The 25,327-nt window shown below is 41.6% G+C and overlaps 3 protein-coding genes across 3 annotated transcripts; 2 read left to right on the forward strand and 1 right to left on the reverse strand.

Annotated features, from left to right (window-relative positions):
- The first annotated feature begins 2,106 nt into the window (after window positions 1–2,106).
- LOC138786279 (olfactory receptor 5G26-like) lies at window positions 2,107–3,057 on the forward strand. The gene has a single exon (XM_069963158.1). It carries the CDS (start codon window positions 2,107–2,109, stop codon window positions 3,055–3,057), a length of 951 nt encoding a protein of 316 aa, XP_069819259.1.
- A 4,981-nt stretch (window positions 3,058–8,038) lies between these two features.
- Window positions 8,039–22,010, reverse strand: LOC138786285 (putative olfactory receptor 5AK3). The gene is made up of 2 exons (XM_069963172.1): window positions 21,925–22,010; window positions 8,039–8,999 (listed from the first exon to the last, which is right to left on the reverse strand). The coding sequence occupies exons 1-2, from the start codon at window positions 22,008–22,010 to the stop codon at window positions 8,039–8,041; spliced, it is 1,047 nt and encodes a 348-aa protein (XP_069819273.1).
- Window positions 22,011–23,748: 1,738 nt separating this feature from the next.
- On the forward strand, window positions 23,749–24,669 carry LOC138786293 (olfactory receptor 10A7-like). The gene has a single exon (XM_069963185.1). It carries the CDS (start codon window positions 23,749–23,751, stop codon window positions 24,667–24,669), a length of 921 nt encoding a protein of 306 aa, XP_069819286.1.
- The last annotated feature ends 658 nt before the right edge of the window (window positions 24,670–25,327 follow it).

A 25,327-nucleotide genomic window follows, 5' to 3' on the forward strand; every position in this document is an offset into this window, starting at 1 on the left:
ATCTCTGAGGAAGCTTCCAGCACCTTGTTATATCTATGCCACCAAGAATTGAGGCCGTTCTGAAGGCAAAAGGGGGTCCAACCCGTTACTAGCATGGTGTACCTAATAAAGTGGCCGGTGAGTGTATATACTATTGTGCATAATATGACACAAGATATGTGCTGAAAAACAAAGTTTTTAGAATCCTGTTTCTTCTGACTTCCCTCAGTATTTCCCAGATGGGGTGTTTATAGTCCTCAGTGGATTTGTGACTCACTCCTGTCAATGCCTTTGTGAATAATCTCACTAGATTTCCTGAGCTATAAATTCAGGACCTTTATATAGTTTGTACCAGTAATATTATAACATTTAGGTGGGAGACTTGTATTTTATTTGTTTTTCTTTATCCAAAACCTGAAGTTATAATCTTGTTATGTGAACAACTATGTGCAAATCCTGAAGACTGAACTTAAATGCTAAAGTGGGTGAGACAACAACCGATCCCACAGACAGTGAGCTGCTAACCACTGTACTTCATCCTTCCTTACCTTACCGGCTTCTGGGAAGCCAAGGCTTTAGGAAGTGGATCCTTGAGCTTCAATGGTTTGGGCGAAACTGATGTGCAGAGACTAAGGAATTTCCCACTCTTCACTCATCAATTCTATTCTCTATGTCACTTCTATTCTTTGACGACTGAGCTTCTCCTCTACGGCCTCTGCAGTTTGTTGTGGCTGATCTGCTTCATCCCTATGCTTATCCACAGTCTATGTGTTTCTCCCTCTGTAAAATGCCTTGTGTCTGCTTTCCTCTCTATGTACATGAGAGCTGCCCTCCATGTATCCTCTTCCTTCTGTCCACACTCCTTTCCCCTCCGAGACCAGGATTTTTTGAAAAACTTTCTCCGAGCAGCAGAAAAATTATAAGAAATATTTAAAGTAGTTTCACTTTGCATTCAGAAAGAAAAGACGCCTATAGTGTATAACCCTTACCAGTAGAGATGAGCCAACTTTTAAAAAGTTCTATTTGGATAGTTTGAAGCAAAGTATGAGTTTATCCAAATGGCACCTTGTACAAACTGCACTAAAACAGCTAAATGATTGCAGGCTTTCAGCTGTTTAGCGGTGTGGTTCAGTAAGCTCACTCATCAAATACTTACCCGTCCATGCTCCCCTGGTGTTCCCTGCTGATTGTAGCCATTCCCTGATAAGAGTGGTAAGCCTGCTCAGCCAATCACTGACTGACTGAGATGACTGGAGGCAGCTGTGATTAGAAAGAACACACCGGGGGAGCGCAGACAGGTGAGCATATACTTTTTTTTAAATTATTTTTTAATGTGTATTAAATTGTGCAGACGCCATCCTTACAAACCTTTTCCGAACTTTTAAAAAAGTTTGTCTTGTCAGAGAACCAAACTTTTTACAATGTTTGTAGTGAATCTCAGTTTGTAAGTTTCAGTTCACTCATCTCTACTAACAAGAAAGTATGAAACTTCTCATCCCGATTTCTAGAGACCACTCCCTAATCCTTAGATTCCAGGAATCCTGTTGTTTCAACATATGGGGGAAGCTAGTTTTAGATTATTGATCAGAGTTTGAATTATTTTGATTAGTTGTTTCTTTGGCCAGTTATGTTATCCCTGATTTATAGAGACACAATATGAATGTTACATCTTTTTTTTGTCCACTTACATATTTTATTCTTCTTAGTTTAAGAGAAGGAAAAATGTTTCTTCAAATGAACAGATAAGGCAAAAGGAATCTGTAATGATATTTTTCATGGACGGTTGTAATCTCATGTTGTCCCTGAGCTACTGGGTGTAGACTAGCCTCTATGATGTCTCCCCACACTGCACTCATAGAAGAGGGAGTACCGCATGCCTATATGTTTATAATACATATCAGAAGCAGCATGGAGGACATTATAAAGCAGCACTGAGTGATTTAAGCCACATATTAAACAATTAGTAAATATAACACTTATTTAAGCCCTCAGTGGTATCTTTTGCATCTGACTAACTCTACAGGTCCCTACTTCTCTTCTACGTCTCTCACTGTATAGCTGTAACTGATTCCTCACTTGTATTATTTATTTCGGAGAATTTTGCGGGATCGGTAATACTGCTTCAGGATGACTCTGGGACAGAACCTTTCATCAGTCAATGAGTTCTTCATTGTGGGCTTCCAGGGTCTACACAGTTTTCGTATTGTATTCTTCCTAGTCCTTCTGTTGATTTATATAATTATATTGGCTGGAAACCTCTTGGTCATCTTGCTGGTGTCTTCCACACCTTGCCTCCACACTCCCATGTACATTTTCCTCAGCCAGTTGTCCATTTCAGATATTATAGTCACATCAACAATTTGCCCAAACACTCTTCTTGTCACTTTTAATGATGGCTACACCATCTCAAAGGCTGGATGCATAACCCAACTAGCTGCATTTTCGGCATCCATGATAACTGAGTGTCTTCTTCTAACCGTGATGTCCTATGACCGATATGTCGCCATCTGTAAACCTATGCATTACCTTACTATTGTCAGTTCTACCTTATGTCTTCAGTTACTTTTGTTCTGTTGGGCTTTAGGTTTTCTTCTGACCATCATAGCCACCATCTTGATCTCCAGTCTTGACTTCTGTGGCTCCAATGTTATTGACCATTTCTTCTGTGATTATGGACCTCTTCTGCGTCTCTCCTGCTCAGATACATTTCTTCTGGAAACAGTAGTGCTCTTTATAACCACCAACGAAACCACCTTTGAAATAGTGTTCATCTTTTCAACATACGTCTGCATTGTTCGCTCTATACTGAAAATGTCAAAAAGCACTGGGAAGAAGAAAGCCTTCTCCACCTGCACCTCCCATCTGACCGTGGTCTGCACTTGTTTTGGATCAATCGTCGCCATCTATGTGTCTCCATCTGGGAAAAAAGCCTTTGGCATGAACAAAATATTTTCTTTACTCTACACAGTGCTGACACCATTGCTAAACCCGATCATCTACAGCCTGAAGAACCAGGAGATCAGGAGCGCCATTGTGAAAGGATTCAGGAATCAGAGGCAAATCCTAAGGAGTGAATAACAATGTAGTTGTACTGACCCTGTGTAATAGTATAAAAAAAAAAAATATATATATATATATATATAAAATGTAATAATTAAATATGAACCATAAAATGGTGCGACTGTTAGATTAGATGGTGCTCTGGCACCTGAATATACTAACAGCATGACTATGACCAGACAGTCTTGTGGTCCATTAATAAACCCTAGGTTGTCTATCAATACGAGATGTGGGGCTCGATCAGAGATATTTTCTGTCCCATAATCAAGACCTTTTTTGGGAAGACCTGGCAGGCAGTGGAAGATGGGCCCAAAGATAGAAGGTTAGGGTAAAAAAGCCATGGATTGAGGTAATCAGTAGGGTGCAAACTCCTGACACAACTGGCAGTCATCTGATTGGCACAGTCCTAGCGTTGGAAGCAGATAATCGACGAGAACAGAAAGCCTCAGCTTTGTTAATGGTTTGAAGTGGTTGCGCTAGTTACTGCAGAGCATCTCCTATTATAATGAGCATAGCAATATGTCATCCTTCTTCTTCACCACAGATTGAAATATAGTTTTAAAAAGGAGTTAAAATGTAAAATGTATTTGCTCTACTCTGAAGGCTCTATATGCCAATCCTGTAGCCAAAGTCTTTACCAATAACACCCTGCCTGCTTTGTGGTTGAATGAACCGTAACTATTGAAGCTGGATTTGGTCCCTTGGAGGCCTCCGTGTTTCTTGGAATTGCTTGTCCGCATTTCAATAGTATGGTGAAGGCAAAACGGTTAAAGCCATTTCAAGAGTTGGTCCTTTTGGATCTCCGTTCTGCTTCATAACACATGAAATACCTCCAGCGAAACCATTTCTTCCAACTGAATCTAAGCTCCAGCTATTTAGGGATCTCACAGATTTTGATTCCTTGTGTTTAGCAGCCTTTCCTCCAAAAAGAATGATCTCAACTTTGTATGTCCTGCTTCTTGACACCAATCACAAAAAGCTGGTATCTTGTATGCTAAATTGGAGTAAGGAGCTGGGTAGAGAGATTTCTCAGCAAGATTGGGATAAGACTTTAACCATGTGCTATAAGACATCTATTTCTTACAAAGTTCAAGAGACCAATTTTACGCTCCCAACATGATAGTATAGGGTTCCGACGGTTCTACACAAGATGTATTCGGAGGCTTCCAAGACTTGCTGGAGATGTTACTCCGAGATGGTTAGGCAGACTGACTGGTTAGCAGGGCTGCAGACTGACAGGAGGAGAAGTGGGAGGGAGCAAAGCAGGGCTGCAGACTGACAGGAGGAGAAGTGGGAGGGAGCAAAGCAGGGCTGCAGACTGACAGGAGGAGAAGTGGGAGGGAGCAAAGCAGGGCTACGGACTGACAGGGGGAGAAGTGGGAGGGAGCAAAGCAGGGCTACGGACTGACAGGAGGAGAAGTGGGAGGGAGCAAAGCAGGGCTGCAGACTGACAGGAGGAGAAGTGGGAGGGAGCAAAACAGGGCTGCAGACTGACAGGAGGAGAAGTCTGAGGGAGCAAAGCAGGGCTGCAGACTGACAGGAGGAGAAGTGGCGGGAGCAAAGCAGGGCTGCAGGCTGACAGAAGGAGAAGTGGGAGGGAGCAAAGCAGGGCTGCAGACTGACAGGAGGAGAAGTGGGAGGGAGCAAAGCAGGGCGGCAGACTGACAGGAGGAGAAGTGGGAGGGAGCAAAGCAGGGCTGCAGACTGACAGGCGGAGAAGTGGGAGGGAGCAAAACAGGGCTGCAGACTGACAGGAGGATAAGGGGAGGGAGCAAAGCAGGGCTGCAGACTGACAGGAGGAGAAGTGGAGGGAGCAAAGCAGGGCTGCAGAGTGACAGGAGGAGAAGGGGAGGGAGCAAAGCAGGGCTGCAGACTGACAGGAGGAGAAGTGGGAGGGAGCAAAGCAGGGCTGCAGACTGACAGGCGGAGAAGTGGGAGGGAGCAAAACAGGGCTGCAGACTGACAGGAGGATAAGGGGAGGGAGCAAAGCAGGGCTGCAGACTGACAGGAGGAGAAGTGGAGGGAGCAAAGCAGGGCTGCAGAGTGACAGGAGGAGAAGGGGAGGGAGCAAAGCAGGGCTGCAGACTGCAAGGCAGAGTAGTAAAGGGAGCAAAGCAGGGCTGCAGACTGCAAGGCAGAGTAGTGGAGGGAGCAGGGTGGATATACAAACTGGTAAGAGGAGTAAAAGAAGAGAGTTGGGTGGGGATGTAGACTGCTAGGAGGAGGAGTGGAGGGAGCAGGGTGGGTTTACAGGGTGGGGATGCAAATTGCTATGAGTAAAAGAAGAGAGTAGGGTGTGGATGCAGACTGCTAGGAGGAATAATGGGAGGGAGCAGAGAGGGTATGCAGACTACTAGGAGTAGTGGAGGGAGCAGGGTGAGGATCCAAACTACTATGACTAGGAGTGAATGGGGTAGGCCAGGCTGTCCTAGACCTACTGCCAACCAGAGAGGTCCAGTGCACAGTATACAGCTGGAGCAATTTGGAGATGAAAGCACCAAAACCCTTTAAGGTATTGAAATATCTTTACTTATGCAGACAGTATATTTAAATTTTTCAGCACTTTTATGTCTTTTTAATATCCCAGATCTCCCTTTACTTACACAATGATTTATTTTTTTGATACATGATATTAACAACTCTGATAAAGTGCAAACATTCAGCTGCTATTACTAATAGAAAAAATCTATATGACATAATCTGGCAAACTTATCAGTCAGATGTCTCCAATGTTAAAGTAACAGTAAAAATTAAAAAAAAAAAAAAAAGGGGGGGGGGGAGTAAAAATGTTATATTATATTATTTGGAATTATTAAGATTCTCCAGAATAAAAAGGAGAACTCTATGCAGTGGCATAACAAAGGATAAAAGATATAACATAATATTACATAGCTATGAATTAAAGGGATATTCTCATCAAGTGAAAGCATATTACTAGGACATGCCGTGATCGATGGGGTCTGACCTCTGGGATCCCCAACAATTGTGAAAATGAAGGGGAGCAGCTCTGGACGGCTGAGTGACCTAAAGAGGGGGGGGCACTGTAATTCTCAGCAATCATAAAGTGTGGCACATATTAGGCAATATAAGGACTCCATTGTCACTACTATGTATACAAACCTGCAGGTGTGCTCTTGTAGCCCACAATATCTAGATTTAAATGCAGTTTTATGCTAATGAGGTGCATTGGTGCCCTGGGGGTTGTCCCGAGCCACCAAGAACCCCTTCGCCTTTCCAGATAGCTTATTACTTAGGCCCCACAATGACGCCATTGGGGATGCATTTTCCAAAGGGTTTCTTCTCAAGCTGTCGACCTCATGGGCATAAACCTATTATTGTGTAACTACAGAACGCCACAACAGGTTTGGAAATGGGAAAAGTGCACTTTAATCAGGGTGCGATGGGCTACAGGGACATACTAGCAGGTTAGTTTACATGGGAGGGACCCCTTGATATAAAATATTATTATTACTATTTACTGCAAATATGAACAGGTAACCTTTACCATCATTATGTGTGTGTGTGTGTGTGTATATATATATATATTATATATATATATATATATATATATATATATATATATATATATACAAATATTTATTTATGTATTTATTTTATTATAAATTTGGTTTGTTTCATAAGTTTTACCGTTTCTGACTACATACATCAATAAGATATTTAATAAGTTATTGTGAACAATCGCTATAGTGTCTTCTGGCAGAGTCACAGAGTCAGGGTAAGTTAATGGGGGACACAATGAGCAGACTCCTTAGGACCTCCACCACCTTTAGGACCTAGTTGGCCCCTAGTGACTTCTCTACTCCCACCACTTCCGTCTGCCTCTCTATTTCATATCTTTAATGACTTAGTGACCAACACTGAGGAATAGTGATGAGCTAATACTGTTCGATCGATTAGATATTCGATCGACTAGTAAGGTATTCGATAGTGCCAAATATTTGAGAAATATTCAATTAACGTTCAAATCCCCCTTCCCTTTTCCTAAGGTGTCATTGTGGACTTGGTGACCTCCTGGTGGTCGAATAGATGTTTTTCAATAATCAAATATTTGTTCCCATAGACGTTAATGGGATCAAATATTCGATCAAACGTTCGAGTATCTGTAAGATATTCGTACAAATATCGAATATTTCACTATTCACTCATCACTAATGAGGAAGTCAGGCATGTATATGGAGCCAAAATATTTAAAAGAGGAAAGTTTCAAAAAGTTTGCCATGAGATCCAACATTTATTTTTAAAGTCCCATGATGGCTATCTGTCCATCCTTTCTAGATAAGATCAACTGCCTCCATGTGAATATAAGGGCCCTATTACACGCGACGATATAGTTTGAATTTAAACGATAATCGTTCTGTGTAATTGCAGGCAATGATCAAATAATCGTTTGTATGTCGTTGATCATTGATTTAGATCTGAACCTAAAATTATCGTTAATCGTTCGCTGTAATTCCACATTCGTTCACCCAAGTTCGGCATTTGTTCACTAATCGTTCAGTGTAATTGCACATTGTTCATTATTTTTCTGGGATCAGAAGGAGAAAATGATCATAGTAACGATCGCAATAACGATCATAGTAACAATCAAAACTAACAACCAACTAACTAACAACAGAACGTGTAATATGATGAACGATTTCAGGTTAACAATAAACCATCTAGTTTGCGATTATTTATCGTTAGTTGTTAATCGTTAAAAATTGCTCCGTGTAATAGGACCCTAAGGCAGTTAGTTGATCTACTTCAGTAGATAGGGTCCAATGCATGTCATTTCATATCTCCTTAGTAGCTAATACAAGGGTTCAGTTGGGGTCCTTGTCCAAGAGTTGGGGTGGGAACCCTCACCAATTTTTTCCCTTGGGTGCCCCCCCCCCAACCTCACTCTAGCCTTAGGCACAATTACTCTTAGACACGCATTCATCTTGATGATGAATGCTCCATGAGCCCATGCATTTCATTGTATTCCAGTTTTCTCCACTCAGCGATTGGATTTTCTGCCCCTGTAAACATTTTTCATGGTGTCGATGATCTCCCTGTTTCTCATGCTGTATATGATTGGATTGGTAAATGGGGTGAGCATGACAAAGAGCAAAGATTTCATCTTGTTTTCATAGAAGGCATTTGTGCGTAAAGGAGACATGTAGACGCCAATGAGGGAGCCATAGTAAGTGCAGACCACGAGTAGATGAGAGCTGCACGTTGAGAAAGCTTTTCTTCTTCCTTTTGAGGATGAGATCTTAACAATCACAATAAAGATGCAGATATACGATACCATGATGAAAATAAAAGGCAAGAAGATGACAACAATGTTAAATGAGATGTCAAGCCAAGCCAGGACATCGACCTTCGAAGATGAGAGAGCAAGAAGAGGAGCAAAATCACAGAAGAAATGGTCAATGATGTTGGAGGAACAAAATTGTAACTGGCTTATAATGATGACTTCAACTTTTATGAGAAGAATCCCGATCATCCAAGATCCAAAGATCAACCGTATGGAAAATGTTATATTCATTATAGAAGAATACCGTAACGGTAGACAAATGGCCAAGAATCGGTCAAAAGACATCACCATGAGGATGCAGCACTGAGCATAGGTGGAGACAAATACAAAGAAGTACTGTGAGATACAACCATTGATGGACATCTTGTGACCTTCCAGCCATATGATACGCAGCATGTTTGGTACGATACTGGTAGTGATGATGAGGTCAGCCACGGCCAGGTTTGAAATAAAGAGGTACATTGGACAGTGGAGGCGATAAGTGGAGGACACCAAGAGAATGATGACAATATTTCCAAGAAATGTGAATACGTAGACAGAAAGGGCAAGACAAAAGAGGGCAACCCTAAACTTGTGGCTATTCTGGAAACCAATGAGAACAAACTCAGTCACTATGGTCTCGTTGCCTTCACACATGTTACAGTGGGAATATTCCGACCTAAAAATGAACCCAGAATCATAAATACGTCATCAGAAAAATTAAGATTTTCTTCTTAAAAAAAAAAACCTTAGGTTTTAACTAGGTTTTAACTGGTGTTGCAGCTCGGCTTAAATGAAGTGATTAGGGATGAACTCCAGACAATCTCTGCTATGTCTAGCCCTATGTGTAGCCTTTATTTAATCTAGAATGTAAAAATGCAAAAAAAGACAATAAAATAAAATAAAAAGTAAATAAACTAACTAAATAAATGACAAGAAATATTAATATCCGGATTATTTCAAGTTATAAGTTAAAACATTTCACAACTAAATAATAATAATAATAATAACAATACAATAATTATATTGTAATAATGACGCTGCATTACCGTCAGCCTGTAGCTCTTTTATACTGTACTACAGTATAGGTTACATGTAACTTTATATACTGTTAGGATTACTGAAAAGTACTGAGTGATTTATTCCAATAATAATAATAATAATAATATGAGAAGACTGAGATGACTGGAGAAGACAAGTCCTGTGTGCGCAGAGCACGGAGGGCAGAGGTGATGGTTACCTTGGATGGAGACAGTGACAGAACATACAAATATCATTGACCTGATGACCCAAACAAAGGAAAACATCATGGAGGATAATCGTCCATATAACTATCATGTATAGAATGGGGGAGGTCCAGTGGCCTGTAGGGGGTTGTTTGCTGCCTCCATCTGTATTTTTTTTTTTTTAGGTTTGTAAGGATAAAAGTCAAGCAAATTAGGGTTATTTTTTTTCCAGCTTGCATCCAAATTCATTAGTAGTGAAGAGTACTGGCCGGGATGATCATCAGTAACACCGGCTGGTCTGTGGTCTGGCCGGGTCATAGAATGGCCGGTGTTTACTACATGTGAACATGGCCTAACTATGCAACCAGGAAAGGGGAAAACAAATAAAATATTATAAAAAAAAAAAAAAAAAAAAAAAAACATAAATTAAAGCATAATTATATTTTCAAACAAAAACACTCAAAATTACATGAAAATACAATAATCAGATAAAGTACAGCTAATAATAATAAAATAAAATAATAATAGAACAACAACAAAAAAAGTAGGATAAACTAAGATAAATCAAATATATCCTTTGTTTCTTTTTCTTTAAATAAAGTTGTTAAAATGTATTTGTTTTTTTATTTTATTTTACAAACTGGACACTTTTAAATGTTTCCTGTTTTTATTTTAAATTCATATTTTTAACATTTTCCCGCTGTGTTACAACTGTATAATGGCAATGCTTTTTTTATGGTATTCTATTTATTATTATTTTTTTATTTGAGTAATCAAATTTCTTTTGTATTTTACAAATAGGACACAACCATTTTTTTTTCAGTTTTTTATTCAGTAATATTATTCCCTTTGCATTTAATAATAATTTATTGTATTTCTTTTATGTCAATAAATAATGTCTTTGTATATTTATGAGCAGTCAACAAGTACAAAATCTAACAAGGGGATTGTCTTCAGATTTATCCCTGCCGACATGAACTCTTTCCATTGTTTGACAATAATGTTTAGTGTTTTGGAGATAATCTCCCGGTTTTACTCACAGTTTTGGCCCCTGGAGATGAGAGACAATCTGTGCTTCTGGTCCGGTTGTATCTTCTTATGTATCTCGGTTACCCAATCCTTCCTGTCTGTAACATCTCTTGTCTCTTTTATACCGTCAATCACCTGGGGGAATCCATTGTTGAGTCTGGTAAGAAAAATTATCTCCCTACCTCTGGGGTATCAATGAGAGAAAAACATGAAGCCCCTCATCACCTGGTGTGAGGGATAAACATATTATGTCCCCATATACTAATATTCCCACCCAAAACACATAACAGATCAGAGACCATTATGAGACTGGAACCAATTATCAGCTCAGCGAGGAAGAAAGACACAAATATATTAGATATAATGTGATAAAGTCATTGTATTATTATTACTACTACGCTTGATAACTCCATACATTGTTATCCCTTTTCTTTCTTTCTTCTTCTTCATCTTCTGATTTTCTGCAATTCATAAAGCCCAAACCACTTAACGTACAGACTCAACCACTTTGCATTCAAACTGCACTTCGTGACAGGTGTGGCAAGTATTTTTTTTGTTTCAGTCGGATTGGTCTTTTTTAAGAAATTTTCTGAATTCATTTATTTGTTACCTTGTTAAATGATTTTTTGGTTATCTGGTATTAAACATGACTTCTTTGTATGTCAACATTGGATGATGTCTGTTATGGTTCATGGTGTTGCCATTAGATCAGTGTTGGCTAGACCAGAGATTCCCTGGAATTTACCATTTGAAAAAGTGTAAGGGATCATGAACCCCCATTATTGCCGTCCTGATTCCTCATTTTTGAAGATCGTTTTCTAGACAGCTCAACATATAGGAAATATTTGTTTAGTCAACCACTGACCGTCCTGACCAACGTTACAGGGTTCACAGTGAAGACTCAAACAATCTCATAGACTCACCTCCCTGCTTTAGTCCAACAGAAAATGAATCGTCCTTATTTCAGATAAACATTGTTACATCTTGAGATTACATAATCTGTGGGGCGATCCGCACAACGAAAAAATAGGACGTGTCCTAGTGTGGATTGCACTGGCACGGATCACCTCCCCATCACCCGGCTGCAGAGATATGCTCTCCTGTCATCGCCTACTTCCCCGTGCTGACCGGCGTACATGTTAACCAGAAGTGGCCTGGAGTACGCTGCTTTCTTCTTCCAGCAGAGTAGTCCCGGCCACTTCCAATGAGCGCTTGTAGCCGGTCTACACAGGGGAATAGGTGAGTAGTAGATGCAATGACAGGAGAGCATATTATGCTCTCCTGTCATCTCTGCAGCCGGGGTGGGTGGGGGATGGCAGTGGCGTAACTACCGGGGTCGCAGCGGTCGCCACTGCGACCCGGCCCGCCACAAGGGGGGCCCACAGGGCCCCCGAGGCCCCCCCCAGTCAATCCCTCTTGTGACCGCAAGCATTGTTTTGCTTGCGGTCACAAGAGGCTGACTCCCTCTTCCCCCCGGCTGATGTTCAGCTGCCTGGGGTGTCCGGTCCGCGCCCTGTGCCGCCTGGGGCCCTGACTTCCGGTACAGAGAGCGTCTTGCTTTCTGTGCCGGAATTCCCAGCCACAGCGTACAGGGAGTCCAGATGCGTGCGCTGCCGGGGATAGGACCGGACACCCCCGGCAGCCGCACATCAGCCGGGGGGAAGACTGCAGGAGGGAGGAGGCTGCAGGAGGAGTGAGGATCGACGGGGGAGCGAGTTGTAAGGTGAGTTGCATGTGTTTTTTTTTTTTTTTTTTATCTGGGGTGAGGGGGGGCCATCTATAGAGAGGGGGCTATGAGGGGAGAGGGGACTATCTATAGAGAGAGGGGAGAGAGGGCTATCTTTGAGGGGAGAGGGGGGCATCTATTGAGAGAGGGCTATCTTTGGGGGGGGGATCTATGGGGGGAGAGGGGGTTATCTATGAGGGGAGGGGATTATCTATAGAATAGAGGGGGGGAGGGGGTCATCTATAGAGGGGGGAAGGGGCTATCTATAGGGGGGGCTTCTATGGGGGGAGAGGGTGTTATCTATGGCGGGAGAGGGGGTTCTCTATGGGGGGGGGGAGAGGAGGGTATCTATGAGGGGAGAGCGGGCCATCTATAGAGAGGGGGAGAGGGGACCATCTATGAGGGGAGAGGGGGGCATCTATAGAGGGGAGAAGAGGGAGCTATCTATGAGGGGAGAGGGGGCCATCTATAGAGAGGGGGGTATCTATGAAGGTGAAGGGGAGAGGGGCTATCTATAAGGGGAAGGAGAGAGGGGGCCATCTATAGGGGGGAGAGGGGGGCATCTATAGGGTGAGAGGGGGCCATCTATAAGGAGGGACAACATAGGTGGCCATTTATAAGGGGGAAAACATAGGTGGCCATTTATAAGGGGGACAACACAGGGGGGCCATCTATAAGAGGGAATACACGGGGGGGCATATACTATATGGGATACACAGAGGGGGACCATCTATAAGGAGGCTACACAGAGGGGGGCATATACTATAAGGGGTCACAGAATCAGCCTACCCACTAAATGAGGGTGTAAAGGGGCCAGTACAGATGTGCAGTGTGTATAGAAATGAGGATGGTGCCAGAGTGAGAAGCCTAATATGTCTGTCTGACAGATTCTGTGGATTCGTGGCACTGAGAAGTTCTCATAATGGCCCAGGACAGATGGAGAAGATGAAAAGGGAAGAACTCCGATTAGAGAAGACGTCCCCTGTGAGTCACCTGATGTAACTGCACTGTGATGTATATGGTGTATGCAACCTGTGTGGAGCTGGGTCTGCCTCTATTTGCCTGGATGAGGTGATAGTGATCTGTGTACAGTGGATCTTATGCAGTAGCAGCGATGGTGGTATCAGTCAGTATGTGGTAGTGTTAGTCAGTATGTGGTGATGTTTGTTACTTGTGATCTGGTACTGTGTTTTATTGGATTTAGTATACAGGATTTGGTCAGTAACAATGTGGTGGTGATGGTAGTAGTGGTGTTGCGGTAACATTTCCTTCCTATATACTGGTAATATTGGTCTTAGTGTACAGGATTTGGTCATTAACAGTATGGGGGTAATATGTATGGTGATAATATTTTCTCTTCCTATATGCAGGTGTTATTGGTAAGTTCTGTTTTGGTGTGTGTGTGTATATATATATATATATATATATATATATATATTACCAATAGCATCACTTGGTTGTGAAAGGGGGGGGGGGCAAGTTGACCTCTCGCCTCAGGGCCCAGGAGACATTAGCTACGCCCCTGGGGGAGGGGATCCATGCCGGGCGAGTCCAACAAGTTTAGCCTATAACCCTAATGTGTTGATCCAGAGGAAGCAAAAACCCTTAGGCCACATTTACACCTCTCTTGTTCTGTCCGCAATTATTCAAAGGCCCCATTCACACGTCCGTATGGGTGTACGGGGCTGTGATCCGTGCCGCAAATGAAGCGGCAATGTAGTGCTCCATGAAGCACAGAGCCCTACAGATGCACATTCTCAGTGCAGGCTGCGGTCACGGGCTGCACTACGGATGTGTGAATGTAGCCTTATGAGGCAGAGGCCATATGCCCCATCAGAGGGAGAAAACTTTCTTACCGACAATGGCGATTAGAATAATCCCTGGATCAGCGTCTTATCACATGTAATCTGATGCCCATAACTTGTAATATATTTATCCAGATCGACCCTAAGACGTCTTTTTTCTAGTGTAAGTAACTTCAAGCTTGATAACCTGTCTTGGTCCTGTAACCCATCCATTCCTTTAATGACCTTGGTCGCCCTCCTCTGTCCTTTTTATACTGGTGTGTTAATTTGGCCCGGGCCAACGCCGTGTCCAGTTGGTGGGATGCTATGGCAGCCAGGAGTTGTGGCCGATCAGGACAGTGACAGGTAGCTCAACCTTTCTGAACAACAAGACATTCCCGTACTCCTCACTACCATTTACCTGTATCTTATTGTGTTTTACCCAGACCTGACTATTTTGCCAGTCGTTCATCCCTACTTTCTGCCAAATAAAAGGTGAGGTATAGAGAACAGAAGACGACTCAAGCTTTCGGATCCCTAGTGCTCACTTTACCTACTGAGAGGGAGCTGGTGTATAACTAGATTATCATGTATAGGTGAAACCTTATCATCACACAATGTCTAACAGATGCACAATGTTACTAATGTGGAGGCAACATTGTACAGCTATACACCATGTGCAGGAGTAGTTTCACTTGCACATGATGATCAGGATATAAACCCACCCACATACATCGCAAAAATGCAGAAAACATGGTTACAAGGTCCACAGATTCAGATCTCTGTTCACACCAAGGAAAGGTTGCTGATTGCAGGCAGGGATAATAAGGTCCTAAAGCTGTGGGATCGTCTGTGCTGAGGAGCTGGTGGCTTTCAGAAGACCATTGAAGGAACGAAAAGGAAGATACTGGGAGGACAGTGCCTCATGTAATCCTGTTCGGTACAAGTATACACGCACGTCGCTTCTGACCACCTCACCTCGCCTTTGACCACCACACGTTCCCTTTGACCACCGCACGTTGCCTCTGACCCCCCCAAATTGCCAATGACCCCCTCCAGATTGCCGTAACCACGCCAGATTACAGGTACCCACCCCAGATTACCTATAAGCACTTCAGTTTATCCGTAACCACCCCAGATTGTCTGTAACCACCCCATGTTGCCCGTAACCACCCCATGTTGCCCATAACCACCCCACGTTTCCTGTAACCACAGCAGGTTGCCTGTGAAAACCCTAGATTGTCTGTAACCACAACAGGTTGTCCGTATCCACCCCTGGTTGCCCGTAACAACCCCACGTTGCCCATAACCACAACAGGTTGCCTGTAACCACCCTATATTGTCTGTAACCACAGCAGGTTCTCCGTATCCACCCCACATTGCCTGTAACCACCCCAGGTTGCCCGTAACCACCCCACCTTGCCTGTAACCACCCCAGGTTGCTGTAACCACAGCAGGTTGCCCGTGACCACCCCATGTTGACTGTAACCACCCCAGGTTGCCCGTTACCACCTCTAGGTTGCCCGTAACCACCCCAGGTTGCCCGTAACCACCTCCAGATTACCTGTAACCACCGCAGGTTGCCCGTAACCACCCCACATTACCTGTAATCTCTTTTTTTTTTTTTTTTTTTAGTAACTGCACTATTCTAATAATTATTACTAGCTGTGGTTTTGCTCCAGCAAATTGGCGCTCCTTCCCTTCTGAGCCCCGCTGTGTGCCCATACAGTGGTTTATGCCCACATATGGGGTACCGTTGTAGTCAGGAGAACCTGCGTTACAGATTTTACCTGTTCCTTGTGAAATTTAGAAATTTCAAACTAAACCAACATATTATTGGAAAAATTTGAGTTTTCCATTTTTACTGGCCAATTTTGAATACTTTCCTCTAATACCTGTGGGGTCAAAATGTTCACCACACACCAAGAAGAATTCTTTGAGGGGTGTACTTTCTAAAATGGAGTGACTTATAGGGAGGGGGGTCACTCCACTGGCACTACAGGGGCGCTGCAAACGCACCTGGCGCCCAGAAACTTCTTCCGTTTTAATGTTTACTTTTGAATACTTTAATACCTGTGGAGTCAAAATGCTCACCACACCCCAAAATAAATTCTTTGAGGGGTGCTCTTTCCAAAATAGGGTGACCTATGGCGAGATTTTACTCCGCTGGCACTACAGGGGCACTGCAAACCCACCTGGCGCTTGGAAACTTCTTCAGCAAAATCTGCATTGAAAAAGCTAATTGGCGCTCCTTCCCTTCTGAGCCCGGCTGTGTGCCCATGCAGTGGTTTATGCTCACATATGAGGTACCTTTTTACTCAGGAGAACCTGCGTTACAAATTTTAGGGTACATTTTTTTCTCTTGTTCCTCGTGAAATTGAGAAATTTCGAACTAAACGAACATATTATTGGAAAAATTCGAGTTTTTCATTTTTACGGTCTAATCTTTAATACTTTCCTCTAATACCTGTGGGGCAAAATGCTCACCACACCCCAAAATGAATTCTTTGAGGGATGAACTTTCCAAAATGGGGTGACTATGGGGTTCTATTCTGCTGACACTACAGGGGCACTGCAAACGCACCTGGCGCTCAGAAAATTCTTCAGCAAAATCTGAACTGGAAATGCTAATTGGCGCTCCTTTCCTTCTGAGCCTCGCTGTGTGCCCATACAGTGGTTTATGCCCACATATGGGGTACCTTTTTACTCAGGGTGCTTTTTCTCTCATGTTCCTTTTGAAAATGAGAAACTTTAATCTAAACGTATGTATTATTGGAAAATTTTAATTTTCCATTTTTTTACGGCCTAAGGCTATGTTCACACTGCGTACGAATCCGTATGCAGTTCTTACGCCGCCGTACATGTGCGGCTGAAACTAGGGGCGTGTGAAAAATATACATGTGGCCGGATGCGTACGCATTACGAACATACGCCCGTAGTACAGTTATGCTTCCCTAGCTTGATTCGAAGCGATCTGAAGCAGGTCATTTACTTAAAAATCTTCGCCCAGCCCCGTAAACCACACAGAACCTTTTGGATCGAAAAATCAAGTTCAATTTGACTGAAATAAGTACTCCGTACGGGACCGCATGGAAATCCACGGCCGTGAGTTCGAACATTTCCGTCCTCAAACAATGGTCTTGTTCATTTTTCCCGGCGGCGTTTACAATGCGATCGTAAACTCATACGTAGTGTGTACTGTGCGGGCGTATATCGTATACTTTCAAGCGAACGCATCAAACTCAAAACTACGTACATATATTCGCGGTTCGCACTACGAGCGGAAATATACGTAGTGTGAACCTAGCCTAATGGTGAATACTTTCCTCCAGCCCCTGTAGGGTTAAAATGCTCATTATATCCCAAGATGAATTCTTTAAGGTGTGTAGTTTCCAAAATGGGGTCACTTTTGGGGGTTTTCAGTATACAAGCCTTCTAAATCCATTTAAAAAAAGAACTGGTCCCTAAAAAAAATCATTTTTGGAAACTTTCACAAAAATGTGATAATTTGCTGATAAATTTCTAAGCCCCATAACACCCTAAAAAAGTGAAATATGTTTACCAAATTATGCCAGAATAAAGAGGACAAATTGGTTATGTGACTTAGTAACTAATTTATGTGGTAAGACTTTTTTTTTTTTAGAAGCAGAGAATTTCAAAGTTCATAAAATGCAATTTTTTTAAATTTTTCATGATATTTTGATGTTTTTCACAAAAAAACACACAAAGTAGTGATCAAATTTTGCCACAAACATAAAGTGCCATATGTGACGAAAAAACTATCACAGAATCGCTAGCATACGTTAAAGCATCACTGAGCTGTAAGCTGTCAGTGAGACAGGTCAGATTTTGAAAAATGAGCCTGGTCATTAAAGCCCAAACTAGATGCAGCATGAAGGGGTTAAAATGAAAATAAAAATTACAATTTCAAAATAAAATTAAATTATCTGCCATCAAATAAAAAAAATTAGAGGGTCGCACCAGGCTCTCACCCACTTTGAATCCTTCACAAATTTCAATCGTGCTTGGCATTGGATATTGTCTTTGAATTCCAGGCCTGCACTTGCATACTTGACCTCTCATAGATACACAGTAAAGGGAAACTATCAGCAGGTTAGACTAACCTAGCCTGCTGATAGCCCCCTATTGCACAGGAGGTAAGAGGCGGTATGACTCTTACCTTCCTCCTCAGTGCCGTTCAGTTTAGCGTTTGCTCCATGGTCTGGTAAGATTGTGAGGACTACTGCCCGCCCCCCATAGTGCTGAACGGCACTCGGCCGACCCCTTCCTAATTATATTCCATGGAGCGGGCCAGCCAGATGGGGGCGGGGCAGTGCTCCTAACAGCCTTCAGTACTCCTAAGATCTCACTGGACCACGGAGCAAACGCCGACCTGCACGAGAACGGCGCCAAGGAGGAAGGTAAAAGACACACTATCCTCCTCGACGTCTCCTTAACTATTCGGGTCTATCACAAAGTTAGATTCGTCTAACCTGCTGATAGTTCCCCTTTAAAGGATTAAAAGAGTGTTTATTCAAACTCCATTGCTTCTTAGGAAAATTGTCTTGTTATTTATTCATCCCTAATTCCAGGAATTTATAAAAGGGTCACACCAGGCTCTCGCCCACTTTGAATCCTTCACAAATGTTTATCATGCTTGGCATGGATATTGTCTTTACAGACACACTTGCTCTCCTTTAGATACTTATTAAGGGTGCATTCACACCTACAGGATCTGCAGCAGATTTGATGCTGTGTTTAGTTATTTAAATGAAATCTGCTGCAGAAAATCAGCTGCAGATCCTGTAGGTGTGAAAGCACCATAAAGCATGGGTCTCCAAACTGTGTCCCTCCAGTAATTGCAATGCTACAAATCTTAAGCTTTAGCTGTCTGAGCATTATGGGAATTGTGGTTTTGAAACAGCTGGAGGGCCACAGTTTGGAGCCCCATGCATACAAGGATTGAAAGTGTGTTCATTAAAATTCTAGGGCCTGGAATCGTTGTCAAATTTAATTTAAAAATCTATTTCAAATTCATCAATTTTACCAAGTAGCTAATTCTCAAGCAGAATCAACCAGGTCGATCGATCAACAACGGGGTGTTATTATAATCTTAATTAAATTAAATTTTCAGGGGAATTTTAATTATAAAAAATATCATTAAGAATTCAGGCTCTCACAGACCTGGTAATTTTTCTTTTAGAAGCTCAGCCTACTCTGCACTCCTGCATTCATTGCATCTCTTTGAAGGGGTCACCTTTTTAACAAAAAATCATGGCCACACAATCAATCATTAAAAGATTGGATTAAAAGTGTAATCATTAAAATTCCAGGCTATTAGAAAAACTGTATTGTTATTTAATTATTTATATCTACAAGAATTTATAAGAGGGTCACACCAGGTCCTTACCATGAATTATAGGGAGATTTACCATCAGGCCCTCACCATGAATTATAAGGAGATTTACACACACACACACACACACACACACACACCCTTCCCCAGTTAGCAGGCACACACAGTGGTCACTCAGTGAAGTTATTGTCAGGGTTGTAAATTAGAGGGAGGATGTAGGCATGGGAATGTCTAGGTGCTCATTGTCCCACCAAACTTCAAATTCAATACTAATTTAAAAATTTATTTAAATTAAATAAAAAGTTACAGTGATACACTGCTTAAAAGTCAATAAAATGAAATAAATAAAATTCTGTTAAGGATTTAAATTAAATTTGAACTGTCCTGTGGTTAACCCCCATTTTGGTTTGCACCCTTCTACTCCTTTCTACACCCATTTTACAGCCATTTTTGTGTCCTAATGTTCAGATCCCCATAGTCTTGGGATGGGTTTTGTGTCCATGCAAAAGTTTGGGTAAAAGTCCAGGTGTTTAGACTTTGTTTTTCAAAATCGAACCAACTGGTCAAACCTGAATATCCATGGGTTTGCTCATCACTATTCATTATTTCAAAATGTTATAAAATTTGTATTTAAAAAATATCAAATTGCATTAAAATGAAAATGTATTCATAAAATTCAATGGCATTTCTTCTTGTCTCTATGTGGTGTGAAAACTGCAGATTCCAATCCCTTGATTGGGCTGTTAGAAAAATTCTAATCAGTAGGATTCCCTCATATCTTCTTCTACACTGTACGGGGTGGGTACCACTCCTTAAAGTGGGCACCGATATACATTCATTGTCCCTGTCCCCAGTGCTGCAAGGCAACAGTGCTAACTTTTAATAAAAATTATACTGCCATTTCTTCTCCGCTGTACAGGGTGTCAAACCTCTTACTGCTACTGCGTAGGAAAGAACCTAATTTAAAAAAAATCAATGGCATTTCATCTTCACTGTATAAAGTGGCAAATTTGTTGGTCTAATTTTGGGATGCTCACGGGCAGAGCATCTTACATAGATTTTGCCATATGCCCTACATGCTTCCTCAATGCCATATACACTGTTGCCTAAAAAGTGGCCCAACTTACTTAAAAACACTCTTAGACTACCTGAAAGCTTTAGGCCACTTTTTAAAAACCCAACTTGTTCAAAACTCACTCAGGTTGAACCGAACCTTCAATCTTTTCACATATTTCTAGTCAAAACAGTTAAATGTAATAAAAACTATTTGCACTTGTTATTTGTTATTATAAGTACTGCCCCCCCCATCACACACACAAAAAATAAAAATAAAAAAAGATATAAATTGAATATTTGACATAAAAAATTAGAATGACATTTCTCCTTTGTTTTGTTTTATTTCCTGTGAACCATCTCAAGGCTAAATACAAGTCTATAATCCTGTATTGAGGGGCAGCTTTTAAAATGTGGTATTTTATGGGGGTTTCTAGCACACAGGCCTCTTAAAGGAGTTATCAAGCACTACAAAACATGGCCAACTTCTTCCAGAGACAGCAACGTTCTTGTCTCCAGGTCAGGTGTGGTTTGCAAATAAGCTCCATTCACTTCGATGGAACTACTGTAAATCGCAAAACCTGCACCCAAACTGGAGATAAGAGCGGTGCTGTCTTTGGAAGAAAGCGGCCATTTTTTTCTAAGACTGGAGAACTCCTTTTAATCTTTAGAAATGAATTCTGTCTCTAAAAAAATCAAGTGGACATTTTCCACATAAAGAAGACATATTGGTAACATGTATAGTTAACTGACTGGCTATGTTCACACTTGGTTTAAGAGCGTCCGTTGCATAGCAACAGATGCTGTTAAACTGCCGTCATCCGGGCTGCATTTAGGACATTAGGAATGTTCTTGTTTTACTACTGATTTGCGGGCACCGTCAGGTGTGCGCCAAAAACAATTAGCCATTCACTTCAATGTAATGTGCGGCCGACGCTGCACCTTACATTGTGTCAACAGCTGTTATTTTCAGATGCTGTTTAGTGAACAGCGTCCGGAAATAATAGACAGGTACATTATTTTAACGCCCGTTCTAAACAACACTACGCTGTGTGAATACAGTGGGCGGCATTGCATTGCAATCAGCATCTGTTCTTTACTCAAAACTAATGTTGTGTGAACCTAGCCATTCACAAGTTTTCTGCTTGATCTTTGTTTTCTTGGATAGGAGATTGGCCTCAGGACCCTTATTGAATGGACCTGGCTTAGACGGATTACGTGCGTGAAATTGCCGAACCAGACGTGGGGCATGTATGTCCTTCCCAGAAACCCACATACGTTTCTCTGGACCAAAGCCCTTCCAGTGGACCGGATACTGTATGGAACCCTGTACCCAAAGAGAATTGAGAATTTTCTCCACCTCATATTCCAGCTCCCCCTGGATGACCAGTGGAGTAGGAGAAGTGGATGGAGACACCAGAGGAACGTACCTTTTCAGGGTAAAAGGACGCTCAAAGTCTGGCTGTATTAACACTGGAGCCTGTGAGAAACATTGACTAAGTCTGTCAAATGCCATAGTGTCTGAGGACCAATTAACCAGATCCGCTCCCTTTTCAGTAAGGGGTTTTGCTATGAGTGAGAACCTCTTAATGAATTTCCTGTAGTAATTGGAAAAACCCAAGAACCTTTGCAAAGCCTTAAGACTATTGGGTCACTCCCTTCAGAGGGTCCATACTGAACGAGTTTGAGGTTATTTTATACCCCAAGAATGAGATCTCCTGTATGCCAGATTGGCATTTTGACAGCTTGGCCCACAGATAATTTACTCTCAGAAGCTTGATGGCAGTACGGACATCCAAAATGTGAGAAGACCAATCGGGGGAAAAGATCTAAATGTCATCAAGATAAACCACCAGAAAATGACCAAGATATTCGCTGAAGACATTATTGACAAAATGCTGGAAGACTGCCAGGGCATTGCATGACCCAAAAGGCATGACCAGATATTCGAAATAGCCTTTTTGGGTATTAAAGGCAGTCTTCCACTCATCGCCCTCCTTAATCCTAATCAGATTGTAGGCTCCCCGCAGATCTATCTTAGAGAACCATCTAGCACCCACAATCTGATTAAAAAGGTCAGGGATGAGAGGCAGCGGGTGCTGTTTTTTGACCGTGATCTTGTTAAGCTCACAATAGTCAATACAAGGTCCACCATCTTTTTTGCCCACAAAAAAGAATCCCGCCCCCAAAGGAGAAAAGGAGGGGCACAATGGCCCTTATGTTAACTCTCCTTTATATACTCCCACATGGCCTCTTTTTCTGTAGAGAACAGGTTAAATATGCATCCCTTAGGATAGTTGAGAAAAACAAATACAATATGGTATAGTCAAACAGGCAAGGTCAGAACCAAACGGGCAGCGTACTAAAGAATTAAGTAACAATTGGATAGACAAAAGTCAAGCCAGAGGTAAGGTGATGAAGTCGAGCAAATAGAGGCCGTTAGGACGGGAATTGCAGTAACAGACAGGGGGAGCTGGGACCAGGAGCCCTGTGGCTCCTATTAATATAAATCCCCAGACTTTTTGTCCTGGGAGTTTTTGTTTTATCTGGAGCTTTGTCTATCTTTTCTACTGTATAAATACATCTAAGATACTGGAAAGATTAGCAGCTTTTGCCTGCTACATCGTGCAAGTCTAATCTACGTATACACCATCTACGGTAAGATAGCCGCTCCATCCTAGGGTTACATTATCTTGTTGTATTGTTAGTTCTGTCTTGTCTTGATTCCACATCTCTTTTAGATCACTTTTTTTATTTTAGCTTTTAATGTTTTTAGTTACATATAAACAAAAGGGAAGAACAAAAAGCAACTGGATAAGGAAAACAACTAAAACGTGAGTGCCAACACAGAAACCTTACTCTAATAAACTTATATTAAATGATAAAAAATAAACAAAACATACAATACAGTAAAAGAAAAAAAAAGAATATAGGTATAAAGTATTTAAAGAAAAACATTTAAAAAATATAGAAAACTTTTTAATTACCCCCTTATAAAAAAAGGGGTCAAGTTCATGTCTATGGTCCTCCTTGTGGGGCCGTATGTTAGAGACATTCATCTCTTTGAACTATACCTATAAGGTAGAGAACCTTGATAATATTGCAACCTGGAAGATGGGTAGAGACATAACATTACCAAGTGCATAAGGCCTCATAAGGAGATAATATGTATAATGATGTGTTATACAAAAGCACCGTGACAATATAGATGTATAGGACTTCTTTCAATTCTGTTGCTTTTCAATATCTAGATTATGATTGAACCAAACAGGACAACTGTTACAGAAATCTTTCTTCGTGGCTTCGATGATATCCAGAATTTGGCCCCGCTCCTCTTCATCCTGTTCTTGCTCATCTATGTCTTGACGGTGGCTGGAAATGTTTTAATCATCATCTTGGTATCTGTCATTCACCGTCTTCAATCCCCCATGTATTTATTTCTTAGAAACCTTTCCCTAAGTGAAGTCATCTTTACTACAAATATTGTGCCCAAAATGCTGCAGGTGATATTACAAGGAGGAAGTGCCATATCATTCGCTGGTTGTGTCACCCAACTCTACGTATTTGCAGCCACAGGAATAGCAGAATGTCTTCTTCTCACATCAATGTCTTACGATCGCTATTTGGCCATCTGCAAGCCTTTACACTATTCCTCCATCATGAGTTTCAAGCAACACCTCTACTTGGCGGTCTTTTCATGGGCGTGCGCTTTGATTCTACCAGCAATTACCATAAGTCTCATCTGCGTTCTTGATTTCTGTCGCTCTAATATCATTGACCACTTCTTCTGTGATTTTGCTCCACTCCTAGAGCTCTCTTGCTCCGATACCTCAACCGTAGAATTTGAGGTCTTTGCTCAAACTATTCCCGTCTTTGTTTGTACTCTCATCTACATTGTAACAACTTACATTAATATTTTCGTTGCTATCTTGAGAATCTCCTCTATGGTTGGGCGTCAGAAGGCTTTCTCCACCTGTAGTTCCCACCTGACTGTTGTGTGTACGTATTACGGCACCATGATCTCTCTATACGTCACCCCCAACAGACGGCAGTCAACAAAAGTGAACAAGACTCTTTCCTTGCTCTACAGTGTGGTGACCCCATTATTAAACCCAATTGTTTATGGTCTGAGAAATCGTGAGCTATGGAGCTCAATCTCATCAACTTTAAAATAAAATTATAAATAATCTTTACTTATCAATAAGAGATGAGCGAAGCAGATGGAAATTCATTTCATAAGCTTCGCGAATTTCGCAAACTCGTTAAGATGAACACTTCAATATTATTCAATTATTTCAATAAAACAGCCAAACTATAGAAGCTACAGTACTGGGACTATTACAGAAGGGCGATTACAGAAATTTGCTAATACATGTTCTTGTAAAAGTGTAAAAAATTGGAAAATCACAATTTAAAAAAAAAAAGTCAATCAGCCAGTCAATCATCCAAATTCTATCATGGACAGCAGTGGATCTAGCAAAAAAGCAGCATAAAATATATAAACTTTCTAATAAACCATGTAACATGTTCCAATCCCCCTTTAAGTTCCCTTTCACCAAAGTAACTGACAGTTTAATTTCCATTTTAACCCTTTGAGGACCAGGCCCAAAATGACCCCGTGGACCGCGCAAATTTTGATCTTAATGTTTTCATTTTTTCCCTCCTCCCCTTCTAAGAGTTCTAACACTTTCAGTTTTCAGTTTTGTACTTTGTAATGGCGTCTTTCATTTTACCATAACATGTATGATGGAATCCAAATATATTATTTATGAAGATATAAATAGGTGAAATCGTAAAAAAGATTGCAATATGGTAACGTTTGGGGGGTTCCTG

Source organism: Dendropsophus ebraccatus, chromosome 1 (assembly GCF_027789765.1).
Source record: "Dendropsophus ebraccatus isolate aDenEbr1 chromosome 1, aDenEbr1.pat, whole genome shotgun sequence".
In the NCBI taxonomy this organism is placed as follows: Eukaryota; Metazoa; Chordata; class Amphibia; order Anura; family Hylidae; genus Dendropsophus; species Dendropsophus ebraccatus.